A 15,500-nucleotide genomic window follows, 5' to 3' on the forward strand; every position below is an offset into this window, starting at 1 on the left:
GTTCCCCGGGGACGGGGATCCCAGACACTTGCCCAGACTTGAGTGGCCGTAGCCGACGGGAGCTCGCCCCAGGCCGGTGGGGAGGGCCCTCTTCCCTGTGACCGTCGCTCTCTCTCCGCAGGATGGCCGAGCCTCGATTTAACAACCCCTATTTCTGGCCCCCTCCTCCCACCATGCCCAGCCAGGTAAGACCGAGCGTCGCCCCTCCTCTTCGTGGAGCTGCTCTGCTTTGCCCGGGGCTTTGGCTGCGGCCGGCGGGGTGAGGGGCGAGGGGCTCGCGGGGGGACCAGCGGCCCGGGGAAGGGGCCGGGCGCGGCCTAAGCCCCCTCAGTCCCTCTCCTCTCCCGCCCGCAGCTGGACAACCTGGTCCTGATTAACAAGATCAAGGAGCAGCTGATGGCGGAGAAGATCCGGCCGCCTCACCTGCCGCCCACGTCGGCCTCGTCGCAGCAGCCGCTGCTGGTGCCGCCGGCGCCGGCCGAGAGCAGCCAGGCCGTCATGTCGCTGCCCAAGCTGCAGCAGGTGCCCGGGCTGCACCCGCAGGCCGTGCCGCAGCCCGACGTGGCGCTGCACGCGCGGCCGGCCACCAGCACCGTCACAGGTAAGGCGGGGGCGGGGCCTGAGTGGGCGGGGCCGGCGGGCGGGGCCGGGGGCTGGGCGGAGACCTGCCTGGGTGGGGGCGTGGCGAGGATGGCCTGGGGCTAGGTGAAGGCACCGCTTAGGGGGAGCTCCAGGTGGCGGGACAGGTCCTACTAGCCACAGCCACCAGACTTTCTCCGACCCTGTACTCGGAGGACCCACCCCCCTAAATCTACGGGCCGGTCACTGCCCGCCGGAGGGTCAGCAGGGAGGCCAAGACAATGTCGAGAACTTTAGGAATCCAAAGAAGAACCCTGATCAGAGTTGGGTGAGGGGTGAGGGAAGGAGCCGATATGCAAGGAAAGGTTGGCGGTTAACTAGGGAAATGGAGCAAGAAGAGGGAACAGCATGCAAAGCGAGTATGCACGCACAAGTAAGAGCAGGGGAGTCTGTCTGGGTGGGGAGGGCAAAAAGGTGATGATGATAATGATCATCATATGGCAGCTAACTCCAGCTGAGCACCTGTGTGTTTGCTAGTATTCGTTCTATTACTCCCAGCAGTCCTGTGAGGTGGGTACTGTTAGTATTAGGTTGGACAGTTGACCGTTTTTGACTTAGAAAACCAGCAGTTTCACAGTTCACCTAATATGTCCATTCAAAGATGAGGAAACTGAGGCAGAGCTTCCCAGCCGGTCAGAGGCAGAGGCAGAGGCAGGCAGTGTGGTTCCAGAGCCCATGTCTTAACCTTCTTGCTTTACCTGGTTCTGCTGAGGCTAGTGAGGCAGCAGGACCAGACTGTGAAGGGTCCTGGGGGCCAACCTATGCAGTTGGGACTCTACCCCCAGGCTTTGGGGAGCCATGGAGGGTTTTCAGGTCAGGGAGGGTAATGCTCAGGTTTGGGTTAGAAAGCTGTCTGCGAGGTGGAGGCTGGCATGGTGGGAGACAAGCACGAAGGCAGGGAGGTCTGCAGGAGAGGAGGGGGGCCTGGGTGAGGCAGGCAGTGGTAGTGCGGATGGAGAGAAGTGGACAGATCTGAGATGTGTTGAGGAGGCAGAGTGGCCAGGGCTTGGTGCTGGCCTGGATGTAGGGGTGAGGAGTGGGAGGAGGTGAGGGAGACACCGGGCACTGCCAGTGCGATGGAATCATAGGAGCAGGAGTGGGGTCAGGGAAGGCGTGAGCTCAGTCTTGGATTGGTAGAGGCTGGGGTGCTGGGGGGACATCCTGAGGTGGTATCCCAGGGCTGGGGCTGCCTGATGCCCATCTCAGAGCCTGGTGGACAGGCTTTCTCTGGAGGCCACTGCAGCTGGGCCTCTGTTCCTCCCCTGGCTCAGCCCTGCCACCAGCCAGCATCTCCGCATCTCTCCCCCTCCCTCCTCCTCTCAGAGATGCCCAGGAATTAAGGGGCCTGGTGAGCCTCCCAGCCACACTCTGCGCATTCCCCTGTTATTACGATTTTATTAAATTTATTTTTTTCATTTTAAAAGTAATATTAAAAAAGTAATATAAGCATATTAAGGGAAATTTGGAAAAAAGAGAAACTAGGAAAAAAAAATCATTCATGATCCCCAGCTCCTAACCCAGCAGCTTAGAGAGTCTTTTGGTCCATTTCCTTCCTTTTTCATGTTTTTTGTTTGTTTTTTAATATGCGTGTGTGCTTTGCTGAGCTTGTGATAGTGCTGTACCCATGACTTCAACTTGCTTTTCCTACTCACCAATCTATCCTAAACATATTTAGTGCATTTTTTATTATAAAGGTAATGCATAGTCATTATAGAAGAGTTAGAAATTGCAGACAAGCTGAAAGGAGAAAAAATTAGCCTAGTCCTACTATTGTTAGCATTTTCATATGTTTTCTCTATAATTTATTTTATTTTATTCTTTAATCACAGATGTAAAAAATGGATGAATTCACCAGGTAAAAAATTCAAATAATATAAAAGCAGATAGACAAAGTATGAAAATATCCTTTTATCAAAACATTCTTCTCTCTCCCTAGAGAGAACCACAGTGTACCACACAGTTTAGTTCGGTGTGTCTCTTCTGAGACCCATTCCTGTGCACTTACACACACATATATTGTCTATAGATACATATGCAGGTTGAGTGTGTTTTTAAAAATAGGCGGGTTCATACTGTCTGTGATTTGCTTTTCACCTGACAGCACATGTGGGCATTCTCTCCATGTCACTGCACATCTGTCTTGTTTTTGTGGCTGCCCAGTCCTCTGTAGTGAGTGTGGACCCCATCTCTTTACACAGCCCCTACTGAGGACAAACAGGTTGTGTCCAGTTTTGTCGGCTCACAATTTTATAGGAAAGGTCCACGGACACAGATCTTTGTGCTCATGTGCAAATTATTTCTTTATGGGCAACTTCTGGAAGTAGAATTGCTTGGTCCAAAGTTATGTGCATTTAACATTTTAATGATTATTGGCAAACAGCCCTCCATTAAAGTTGATAAATGTACCAGCAGCATATGACACAAAAGAGACTTGTGCCAACTCTGGATGTTATCTTTTTCATGTACAGATTTTTGGTTTCATTTTTAAAAAGCATGTGGTAGATACCATTTTCATCTTTTTGTCTGCTTAGCCTGACATTGTAAATGTTTCTAGTCCTCTCAGTTTTAAAAGAGTAACTTTTATTACAGAAAAAAGTTCATTGTCAAAGAATCAGCAAGTACAGTTAAGCCAAAAACATTTTGTTAAATTACTCCTAATTCTATCATCCACATCACATTTTGGTACATCTTCTCTTATTTTTTCTGTGCGTACATATGCATTTTTTTTTTTTACAAACATAATCTCCTTTTTAATGGGCAGTTAATGTTCAGTAGAGGAGATGGATTACAATTCATTGACTCCTTCTCTAATGTTGCATATTTCAGTTGCCTGTAATTTTTTGCTATTATAAATAACACAGTAGTGAACATCTTTGTGCCTCAGTTTTTTTCCTGTGGTTTGGATTATTTCCAAAGTGCCCCTGTGACCTAACTCAGTTTGGTCCTTAGGTATCTAAGGCCTGTTACACATACACAAGCTCTCATTAAGTTACCCGTGGGTAATAATTTAGAAAGGGAGGGGGAGGCTCAGAAAGGCGGGGTAACCTGCCGAAGTCACACAGCTGGGTGGTCTGGGCTGAGCCGGCCTGGCAGCTGTCTCTCACCCCTTCCCCCACTCCGGTGTCTTTGCAGGTCTGGGGCTCTCCTCCCGGACCCCTGCTGTGAGCACGTCCGAGTCGAGCGCGGGCACGGGTACCAGTACCCCGTCCACACCCACCACCACCAGCCAGAGCCGCCTCATCGCCTCGTCCCCCACCCTCATCTCAGGGATCACCAGCCCCCCCCTCCTGGACTCCATCAAGACAATCCAGGGCCACGGCCTGCTTGGCCCCCCCAAGTCTGAGCGCGGCCGCAAAAAGATCAAGGCGGAGAACCCAGGGGGGCCGCCTGTCCTCGTAGTCCCCTACCCCATCCTGGCCTCGGGCGAGACTGCCAAGGAGGGCAAGACATACAGGTGGGGGTCTCTGCGGGAGGCGGTCCAGTTGGGTTTGGGGCAGAGGCTCGCGCCAAGGGCTGCCCCAGAAGCCCAGCAGCAGGGACTGGAAAGAGCAGCCCGGGGGGCCGAGGGTGCCGGCTAAGATCGGGAGGGCGGGGTCTCCTGGCGAGCCCCGCCCACATCCCCTGCAGAGGCGGGCTGGGGCTGGGAGGGGCGCCGCCCACAGCCAGGGGTGGAGCGAGTCCCTTTCCTGCTCCTGCAGGCAGTGTTTTCAAACCTCAGCGTTAGAATCACCTGGGAGCTTTCGAAAAATGCCAATGCCAGGGCGGCACCTCCAGAAATTCTGCTTTAATTTAGGGGGCTGGTGCGGAGGCCCAGGTATCAGCCTTTCTTGAAAGCTCCCTAGGTGATTCTGATGTGCAGGCAGCGTGAAGAACTACTTACCGGGAATGTCAGAGCCCCGTGTCCCAGAACCATGGGGTGTCGCCCTGGGCAAACTTCCACCAGGATCTCGAGGCCACTCTCCGTTCCCTGTGTGGTGTAAACCTGCTCCCCGGGCTGCCGTCAACGTGCCTTCAGGTGGAAGGGCTTTCGCCTCCAGCTTGGAGGGTGTCCACGTTGGGAGCCGGCCCCCTATCCTTCCCAGGGGGCCTGTGCCCCCTGGACCCTCACAGGAAAGCTCTGTCCCAGGTGCAGGGTCTCCCCGACATAGAAGGTCTCCCCTGAGCTGTCCCGGGGGGGGGGGGGGGAGGCATCTTCTGGGGTGTGAACCTGCCTCTTGCCCCACAGGTGTAAGGTATGCCCGCTGACCTTTTTCACCAAGTCCGAGATGCAGATCCACTCCAAGTCGCACACAGAGGCCAAGCCCCACAAGTGCCCGCACTGCTCCAAGTCCTTTGCCAACGCCTCCTACCTGGCCCAGCACCTGCGCATCCACCTGGGCGTCAAGCCCTACCACTGCTCCTACTGTGATAAGTCCTTCCGACAGCTCTCCCACCTCCAGCAGCACACCAGGTGAGTGGCCTGCCTGGTGCTGCCCCACCACATCCTGTTGCAGCCCAGCACCTGTGCCTGGTGCACGGACCCGGTGCAGGGAGGGGCAAGGACCTTCTCCAGGTGCCCATTGCCCACGGAGTCAAGACCAGATGTTGGTCTTTGCTTGGCATTCAAGGCCATTTATGATCTGGCCTTTGTGGACCTCACTGGCCTCAGCTCTCGCTACTGCCTCACCCTTCCCACTGTTTCTCATCTGCAGGCCTTTGCACATGCTGTGTCCTTTACCTGAAACACCCTCCCCCTCCTTTACCCTGTTTCTCTGGCCCTCTCCTGTCCATCTCTCAGTCCAGCTTCCTCCAAGAATTCCTCCCTGGCCTCCCAAGCTGGTTCCACAGGCCCGTGTGTGCCCATCACAGGAGTGGTGGGCTGTCCTCTGCTCACCTGGTTATTTGCCCACTACCCCCAGTGTACTGGGAGCCCCTGAAGGCCAGTGCTGGGTCTCCTGCATTTCCACATCCCCAGCAAGTGGCACAAAATGAACATTCAGGCATCTGTTTAATATTTGGGGAATAAATAGAACCAGCTTTTACAGGGCATACGGTTCATCCATTTAACAAATTATTTACAGAGCCTCCACTATATGCCAGACACAAGTCTAGGTGCTGGGAATACAGCAGTGAACAAAACAGACAAAATCCGTGTCCTCATGGGGCTTATGGTCTAGTCGAGTGTGTGAAAGGGAGATTCGGAGATATAAATGCTTTAAGGAGAGAAAAGTTTTTGCATCAGAAAGACTGGCTCACCTAATAAAAATACCATAGATATTTAAAGCAACAAGCCAAAGGTTACCAAGATTACAGTTCGTCTCTTCACAGGGGAAGAAACCCAGCAGTTTTCTCACATGATGACTGTCATATCTGTGGGCGTGGCTCTGTGTTTGTCGATCTCAGCATTGTAAAGTCAGGGATAAAGTTGTTTTTGCTGTGGAGTTTGTAACAGAGAGGGCTCAACTTTTCTCTATTTTGGAGACTAATGCTAGACAGAGGAACCTTGTTTTTTATTTTTTATTGTTGTTGTTACTGATACATTTATCTTCATTGTCTTTGTAGGCTTTATCCCAGGGTGCAAAATGTGTTGTCTGTCTATTTCTCGGACTTTGGGGCATGAGGAGTAGGTTTGACAGTAAGAAGCAAGTGGCCGAGTGGCAGCAGGACAAGTTCCCATGTCTCCTAAGCCTGGATTTGACCACATAAGTTTGTTTCAGCAGTTTTCTGATTTTTGTCATTACTTTGATTTTTTTAAGTTTGGCTGGTTTTATGCACGTAGGTGTATGTAACGAAGTATTGACTAATAAACAAAGTCCTCCTGGTTGTATGGTTGTTAAAATTAGAGCACGTGGTACTAGGGTTTGAGAGTTAACTTCTGTCAGGAGACTTTGTAAAGCCCCTAGGTCATAAGTAATCTCTGTGTGTGTGTGTGTGTGTGTGTGTCTGTCTGTCTGTCTGTCTGTCTGTGTGTGCATGTATGTGTCAGAAAGAAGTTTTCTTATATTATCTAAGCTCAGAAACCTAGAACCATCCAATTTACCTCTGTCAGGTTGTGCCTATACAACCTGTAACAGCAGGGGTACCTTCTTTTTGGAGAATCTCCAAATTTGTCAGTTTCTGGGCTGGCAGGAGTGATTTTTTCTATAACCATAAAGGCTGGGATTCCAGAAGCTGTGGATTAGATGCAGTCCAGTCTCCTGGAGGCCTAGGGAGGCCGCATTCCCACATGTGAAGTACAGTCCTTGTTTCTTACAATGAGTCTTGTCATGCCTCATTAAATGAAATTTGTCTTTAAATGTGACATTTCTGGCATGGTCATGGTTACAAATTTGATTTACCCAATTATATCCTGTTAGGAAGGAGGACAGATTCTTATTGAACCTATTTGCAGAACTAATGGTCATGAAAAGGAAAAGCTTTCAGTAAAGGCACTTTGAATTTTTTTTAGCAATTGTTCTGAGTAGTTTTGTAGACAAGGCCAATTATGTATGTTGTTTTCAATAGAACTATTATTTTTGAATTTCCTTGATAATTCATTAGTTTATATCTGTGTTCAATTTTTATAGTTTTTTTCCCCCCAGAATTCTGAAGGGTTAGTTGGAATAAGGCACCATTTAAGGAATATTTTACTCCAGTTTATACAAATACAGCCTCCTAAATTGAGGATTAGAGATAGATCACAGGGAAAAAAGGTTTTCTTGCCCTTTAGAAAATAGGACATTAACCACAATTAAATCATCCAGTCCTAGGTCGTGATTCCTGTTCTGCTGATCTTGGGTAGTTAGTCTGCTTTGTAAAGTTCTCTGCCTCTGGACTAAAGACTCTTGGGAGCCAGCCCTGATGGCCTAGTGGTTAAAGTTCGGCACTCTCGCGGCTTTGGCGGCCCGGGTTCACTTCTCTTCTTCGATCGAGCTTCTCTTCTTTTGATTTGCCAGCTTTCTTATACTGGAAACTTCCTGTGGCAGCTCTTGCTCTTGTATTCAGCTAATTAAAAATGCAGAGACTACAAAATACGCCCAGTCATTGGGAGCACCCCATTTTTTAATAAAGCGAAGGAGCAAATCTTTGGTGTTGCCTAGTGGCCATCTGGAAACTCCAAGAGCACTTAGGTGCAACAGATACCTTGCTCATTTTATTATTCTGAATTTGGGGCCTGGATTTGAGCACAAAGTTTGCAGAGTAGGAAAGAGATGAGCGTCAGTCTATTAGAAAATAAACCCAGTAACAAGTAGTGATAATTGTTAAGAATCTTAGGTTTTTCAGAAGCAGACTTTTGTTTAAAAATATTATTTAAGACCACGATAAAAAAAGCAACAAAAAATTAACAGAATGTTCCTTGACCCGGGGATTGCTCTCCATTCCTGAGGGCACAAATTTTTTGTCTTCTGAGTGATTTGAGTTCATGATGGTGAGAAACCAAACAAGCAACATGAGGGTCCTATCAACATTTAGAGACATATTATTAGTCATTAGGTGGTGGCACATGTAGTTAAACCAATGTGTCCTAACCCAGTGACAAAGAAGTGGGTGTCCCAAATGCCCACAAGTCCCAGAATCCTTTAGACAAAGAAAAGAAGCCAAACGTAAAGAAGCAACCAGATTCCAGGTTCCTTGTTTTCTAACTTTCCCTAGAGACTCCTTCCTGTTTTTTGCTCCTCTAGAGAGAACCAATCAGGGCGTATAATCGAATCCATCTTCCCAATGTGACTGCCAGTAATGAAAGGGATAAAAGAAGGTCATATCCAAAGCCGAACCAGCCTGGTCAAGTCATAGAAGGGCAGTTAGAAACCTGGTTGTTGAGAAGGGTGAGCCCGGGAGCATTTGGGGGTAGCGTCGTTTAGTGGCGCTGGTGTGTCTGGAGCATCTTGGTGGGACCTCCGTCTATGGAAGGAATACCCGACAAGTCAGAAAAGCGGGTAACTGGCAAAGTGTTGCAGAAGCCCAGGCTTCAGAAGGATTGGCCCAGTAAATAATAAATACCACGTGTGCTGAGGAAATAAACAGGAACTTGGAGTGAGTCTGTTCATGATAGAAAAACAGCGGTTGTCTCATGCAAATGGCATATGTACATGCTCACAGGTCTGTAGATATCACAATGCAAAGTCAGGGAGAATGTTGTTTTGGGAGGGAGGGAGTAAGTTATGGAAAGGGCTCAAGGTTTTATCTATTTGGGGAACTCGTGCTAGACAGAGTGACTCTGGATTTGTTTGTGTATTCATCCTGCAAAGTGTTTTGTGCTTGGCTTTTCTTTTCCTCGCTGTGTGATGTTGTGTACGTGCATAATGATGATTGTGGCAGGGGTAGGTGTCATTTTGTTTCCTCAAGTGTGGTGATAGTCGTGGTAATAAAATCTTAACAACTGTTCCTTATCAAAGAGCACCTAAGTGCCTGGCCCTGCGGAAGGCCCTGCATACCAGGGGTCCACAACGTCCTTATACAGTGTGAATTGTGCTTCTAAATAAGAGATAGCAAGTCTGAAAAATGCCACGGAGAGGGAATCATCTCAAGGAAGGTTAACTTTCACTGTTCGTATCTACCATTGTTTCAGTTACAAAGTGCAACGTGGCTGAAGTCATTCAATATAATGTGCTGTTTATTACCTGGGAAATAAAAGATAAATGATAACTAATGGATCCTCAATAATTTTACTTAAACATTGAATAAATTCCTTCTCTGTTGTTTTTCATAAATTGTTTATCTTAATAGAAATGAGTATATTAAAAACTAACCTTGTGAAAATATCTTATGAACACCTTTTATATGTCATTTAATTCTACGGTCCTTATAATCCTTATTATTTATTATCCCTGTTTTAGAGACGAGTAAACTGGGGCTCAGGGAGGCAAAGTCACTTGCCCGAGGTCACCCTGCTAAGAGGAGGCAGAAGTGAGATTGTGAGATTCGAGCCCAGAGCACCAAGGAGCAGCCCATGCCTCGGAGGAGGGACTGGCTGGGGATGTCAGGCTGAGAAGCTCACGTGGGGGTGGAGGTGCCAGGCAGGAGGGCAGGGCACCTTCGGGGCCTCCGGGGTGGGGATGGGGCAGGGGGTGGAGGGGCAGTGCTGGGGACACTGAGTTCAGCTTGGCTTCCCTGCGCTGCCTACACCCGCAGTCGGTGAGGTCTCTGTCACTGCAGATGTGGAAGCCAGGGCTGGGTGCTCCCCAGTGGGAGATGCCCTACAAAGAGAGGATTCTGACATCGGCATTGAGGGCTTGGCCCTGACTTGAAATTCAGGACTGAAGAGCTTTGGGGCCAGGGTCAGTGGGAACAGGTGGCCTTCTCCTTCATTCGTCCAGCATTCACTCCCTGAAGCCCCTTCTGAGCTGGCCCAAGGCTGGGTGGCGCGCACAGGGCAGATCAGTGGTCAGAGGCAGGCTCTGGCCCAAAGGAACTCCCACCACAACCTGGGAGGTTAGTGGATGTGGAAGCTTCCACGAGAGAGGGAAGTACGTGGTGGAGGTGGAGAGGATCATCTGGGTCGGGTGTTGAAGGGTCCACGGCCCTCCCTAGGGAGAGGCCCTCGTGAGGGCTGTGATGAGGTCCAATCCCTGCGCTGCTGCTGTGGTGGAGGCCAGAGGGGAGAGGCTGAGGCTGGAGTTCAGGGAGGAGGCTGGGCAGTGGTGGCACTTGGGGAGGAGGCCAGAGGGGGAATCTCTTGGTCAAGAGGGCTTGGCTGGGTCCCGGAGGAAGGACCTGATGTCCCTGGAGGACTGTCAGTCAGTCAGTCAACAAACACTTGTGAAATATACCTGAGGAGTGGACATTGTTGATTATGTTGAGCATCTTACTATTGTCAATGACTGACTTCAGAGAGAAATAACTCGCTTCCCTTTATTCAGCCTATGACTCTGTATCGAGCCCTCTCTGCTGAGCCTGTGCCAGGCCCTGGGGTGATGGTGGTGAGCGAGACACAGGGAGCTCTTGCTCTCAGGAGGCAGCCAAGAAGACAGTAACTAGACAGTGACAAGATGTGTACCCACGCACAGGCTTCTGCTGGGGGGGGGGTGGGCTCAGGGGGCCAGGGCTAGTCTGGAGGATGGTCAGGAAAGGCTCCTCCGATCAAGGGGCTTATATACTTAGAACAGGAGTGTGGGTTTTCACCAGGTGTTAGCTGAAGGAAAAGTGTGCCTGGAAGAGGGAGCGGAGCGGCGGGGAGGCCAGTGGGGCTGGAGTCTGGGGAGGGGCCGGGGGGGGGGACTTGAGCAGCAGTGGGAGGCGAGGACCCTGGGGTGGTTACTGTGGGGTTTAAAACAAAATCACTGCATGTCCTGGGGTCCCTCAGTACCCTCTGCCACCTGACCCCTAGTTGAAAGAATTCCCCAGGCCTGGAGGGGAATGAGGGGGCATGAAGTGGAGGGGATTCTGGCATGAGGCAGTCGGTCCAGATGACCCGTAAAGTCCTTCCGTGGTAGAGACAGGGTGCAGTAGCTGGGATGATGTCCCCAAACATGTGACACCCAGAAACGTGCAGGTGGAATAGGGGTTCTCAGAGCCGGGCCAGCCCAGCTCCACTCAGCCAGTCTCGGTGCAGCCTGTGGTTTGGGCCCTAGGCCTTGCACCTGAGACCGGGCTGTCCCTGCCATTGGGATTCCCTGTCTGGTGGAGGAGACAGACAGAGGAGGGCGGCCTCCCCTGCCGAGCACACACATGGGTGTGTTGGGCAGAACCATCCATCAGACCTGGTTGCCAGAAGAGAAATGGATCTCTGGCCAGGACGCGGAGTGCATAGGAGCAGGCAGGTGAGGCCGGCCCTCATGGCGAAGGGCCTGGAATGACACACTAAGGAATTTGGACTCCATCAGTGTTTAGTGTGGGCAACCAATGTCGTGGGCTTATTGACGACAGAGAGTGGTCTTTATTCAAGCCTGTCCAGCACGGGGCCTGGCCAGAGGGGCCTTGGTTTGTTTGATAAGTTTGTTGATGGGCCAACCAAACCTAGTCTGTGGGGTGGGGGCTGGGGCATTGGAGGGAAGGAGCCGACGCGGTTTGGCCAGAGCTGGATTCTCCCTCCACCTAAGGCTCATTGCAAATTAGGCAAACAAGGTTCAAACCTGGCCGCCTTCCACTGTCGACCTGCTTGGCGCACAGGATTTGCCAGAACAGTTGGTTAAAGACAAGCCCGGGCTGATAGCGAAAGGCTGTGTGGAGGGAGCGAGGGCCGCCTGGCCGTGCGTGCCGGGCTCCAAGCCCCGTCTCCGCATCTCGTCTCCGTCCACCTCCGTCCTCACCGCGGCTGTTGGACAAGCACGAGCTGCAGCAGACTTCATCTGAAAATTCAGCATCAGCCTTCAAGTCATTGCTCCCAAGTCACCTTGTCAGTGAGGCCCTGCCCTGGTCACCCTATTTAAAATTGCACTCCCCTTCCCACACTCACGATCCCCCCTTGCCTTGATCTGTTTCTTCTCACGGCACTGATGGCCTTCCACATGTGATTCACTCATTGATTTCATGCTTATTGTCTGTTTCCACGAGCCAGTGGTTCTTGTCTGTTTTGTTCACTGATATATTCCAAGTACCTAGCATCGTGCCTGGCACATGGGTACCTGACGTAATAAATGTTGAATGAATGAAGAATACTAATAATTTTGGCCAGAGTTTATTGAAGCTGACTGTGTGTCAACACCTGGCTAAGCCCCGTACATGTATCATCTAATAAAATCTTCACGAAGCCCAATGAGGTAGGGACTGTATTTTTATACCCATTTTGCAGACAAGGAAACTGAGGCTCAGTGACTTGCCCAAGATCACCCAGCTAGTAAATGGTGGAGCCAGAATGAGAACCCAGGAATGGGGGGACAGGAGCGGCTCACAGGAAGGACACAGAGGGGCTGAACTTCAGGGCCACCCTGACCTGCATTCTCTCCGCAGCTGGGGTGACCATGTAGCCGTCATGGATATGCGCCTAATGCGGAAAGGGGGCAGGAAATAGAAATTGGGAGCCGCTCAGAGGGAGAAGTCTTCTGAGGGAAGGAGGCAGGTGGGCAGGCAGGCCCTGACAGCTGTGCCTCTGTGCTCTTTTCAGTGGGTGTTCTTCAGGTGGGTATTTTAGACGAGAAGGGCAGAATGCAGTCTAAGCAGCCCCCCACGACTAGCTGGAGGCCTGGGCTAGGTTTCTGAGGGGCCGCTGATGGAGGGTGGGGTTCAGCAGGGAGCTGAGTGGGAGGTGGCCAGAGAAAGGAGGAGAAGCTGTGGCCTTTGAAGTCCCAGCTCTTGCTTGGTGCTCACGCTGGGGAGAGGGTGTGGAGTGGAGCCTGGGGGCCTGGGGGCCAGAGGTGCGGGGCAGGCCCAGGGCTCAGGGGCTGGAGCTGGCCCGTGGGGATCTGTCAGGCACTCCACCTCACTGGGCTGCCCATTGCAGAATCCACACAGGTGACAGACCCTACAAGTGCCCACATCCTGGCTGCGAAAAGGCTTTCACTCAGCTCTCCAACCTCCAGGTGAGTGCCCGCCTGCCTCCTGCCCGCCAGGCGCACAGCTGCCTCCCGCCCTGCCCCAAAGGGGTGGGACCTGGGGAGCCCTGCTGGCTCCTGACCTGCTGCTGTGCCCCCTACAGTCTCACCAGCGCCAGCACAACAAGGACAAGCCCTACAAGTGTCCCAACTGCTACCGGGCCTACTCGGACTCCGCCTCGCTGCAGATCCACCTCTCGGCCCACGCCATCAAGCACGCCAAGGCCTACTGCTGCAGCATGTGTGGGCGTGCCTACACCTCGGTGAGTGCCTGGGGCCCCCGGGAGCCTCCTCTCCCTGGGCCTCAGCCTCCTCCTCCCCCTCAGATCTGTACTGACTCTCCCTATTTTCTAGACAAGGAAACTGAGGTCCAGAGAGGGGAAGTGACTCCCCAAGATCACTGCGTGGCAGAGCCAGGGCTTCTGCTTGCCAATTCTGTTTTCGGCTGCTCCAGGCCCTGGAACACTCATAGCAGTAGTGGGAGGCCTGGTACCACCCCTGCACCCCGGAATATCTCCCGCCCAGGGAGGGTGAAGGGCCTTCCCCCACCGGGGAAGCTGCAACCCCCATCATGGCCACAAGGTGGCACAGTGACTTGGCCCAGAGCCACCCTCACCTCTAGGGAAAGGCCGGAACAGTGCCAGAAAGGTCATCGCATCCAGCCCCATCCCTGGGTGGGGATTTCCCTCAACAAGGGCCTTTGAGCACCTAGAGGAGGGAGTCTGGGTGAGTCACTTGTGTGTGTGCTTCTGGCTAATCAAATATTCTGGTTACAGACCCCCACAAATCCCCAGAGAGAGATCACTGAGCCTCAGTTTCCCCGTCTATGAAATGGAGGAGGTGATAGTTGACTCAGAGGGCTGTTGGCTGGCAGAGTCAGTGCCTAATAAACCTTAGCCGACACAATTATTTATTCACTCCGTGTTTACCGAACACTTGTGCCACGCACTTCAGAATCAGGATGAATCAAACAGACATGTTCTTTGCCCCCAGGGAGGTTAGAGTTTACTGTTGGAGACACACATTAAACAAGTAGCCACACAAATAAATATGTAATGACAAACTGTGGCAATTGCTCCGCGCAGGTTTCTCAGCTGCGGGCCACTCTGATATTGGGCAGGACTCCTTTGTGCTGGGGGGCTCTTCTATGCATTGTAGGGTGTTTAGCAACATCCTTGGCCTCTACCCAAGGGCAACCCCCTCCCCAAGTTGTGACAACCAAAAACGCCTCCAAACTTTGCCAAATTGCCCCCTCGGAGGTGAAACGGCCTCTGATTGAGAACCACTGCTATAAAGGAAAAATAGGTTTTGAAAGATGGCAGTGGGGAGGACAAAATGGAGTTGGGAAAGGGAGATAGGTCCAGGTCCACCGTCTGAGGAAGTAACCTTTAGATGAAGCTTGAAGGATAATTAGCCATGTGAGGAGGGGGAGGGGGAGGGGGAGAACCTTCCATGCTGGGGACAGCGAATGCAAATACCTGAGGTGGAACAAACATGGGGTGTTCCAGGAACTGAAGGAAAACTAGGTCACACGGGGCTGTGGGGCCCTGTTAGAGTGTTTGGGTATTTTTCCAGGTGGAATGGGAAGCCACTGGGAGGGGCCTGTTCCGGAGGGTGGTTTTGAAAGGTCACTGGCTGGAGGGGGACTGCAGGTGGGGGTCAGCAGCATATGTCCAGTGCCAGCCAGGGCTACACTTGCTGAGTGCTGAATATGTGACTTTTATCCATCCCTGGTGTTCAAAGGGCAGAGAGTTTAGAGACTGAGAGGACAGAATCTGCAGGGTGAGGGCCCCAAACGGGTATGTGGGGAGCCCCGGGGACCTGGGAGGCCCACTCAGGCGGCTGACCTACAGTCCGTCCTGGCCTCGAGTTCTCTGAGAGGAGGGGCCGCCAGCATTCATGGCTGTGGTTCTTAGAGGCAGTCTGTCTGGACTCTGGGGAAGGGGGTGTCAGATCTCACCTGGCCCGAGGCCCCACCTGAATGGGCCCTGACTAGAGTCTACAGAACAAGAATAATTGCCACTTTTTTTTTTTTTAACATTTTAATGGATTGATTTTTAAACTACTTCAATACATAAAAAGAAACATTTTAGATTAGTGAACCCTCACGTTCCCATCAGCTTCCAGAACCATCAACCAGGCCTGCCTCGTCTATGTCCCTATTTTTGAAGTAAAACCGACATTATATTGTTTCATCTGAAAATTTTCACTTCGTGTCTTGAAACATAAGGACTCCTTTTTTTGAACATATCCCCAATACCTTTAAATACCTTAGAGTAATTCACCCTTAAGTCCTTAATAGCATCAAATGCCCAGTCAGCATTCACATTTTCCTGTCTTATAAATGCCATAACTTTATTTACTTACAATTTTACTTTTTAATCAAGATCCAAATAAAATTCCTACCTTGCACTGTGTTGATATATCTTTTAA

The 15,500-nt window shown here is 51.4% G+C and overlaps 1 protein-coding gene across 6 annotated transcripts in view; it reads left to right on the forward strand.

Moving 5' to 3' along the window:
* ZNF362 (zinc finger protein 362) overlaps nt 1-15,500 on the forward strand; it is a 38,738-nt gene that overhangs the window by 20,120 nt on the left and 3,118 nt on the right. For 4 of the 6 annotated variants that reach the window (XM_058553597.1, XM_058553599.1, XM_058553600.1 and 1 more), the window contains 6 exons: nt 122-185; nt 355-601; nt 3,772-4,093; nt 4,865-5,089; nt 12,977-13,055; nt 13,172-13,330. In XM_058553597.1, the coding sequence (XP_058409580.1) occupies nt 122-185; nt 355-601; nt 3,772-4,093; nt 4,865-5,089; nt 12,977-13,055; nt 13,172-13,330 (1,096 nt within the window). Of the gene's footprint in view, nt 1-121; nt 186-354; nt 602-3,771; nt 4,094-4,864; nt 5,090-6,180; nt 9,342-12,976; nt 13,056-13,171; nt 13,331-13,421; nt 15,098-15,500 lie in introns of those variants that run through there. The other 2 variants (XM_058553598.1, XM_058553602.1) reach the window with 2 other exon arrangements.

The sequence above is a fragment of the Diceros bicornis genome, chromosome 13 (assembly GCF_020826845.1).
Source record: "Diceros bicornis minor isolate mBicDic1 chromosome 13, mDicBic1.mat.cur, whole genome shotgun sequence".
Taxonomy (NCBI): Eukaryota; Metazoa; Chordata; class Mammalia; order Perissodactyla; family Rhinocerotidae; genus Diceros; species Diceros bicornis.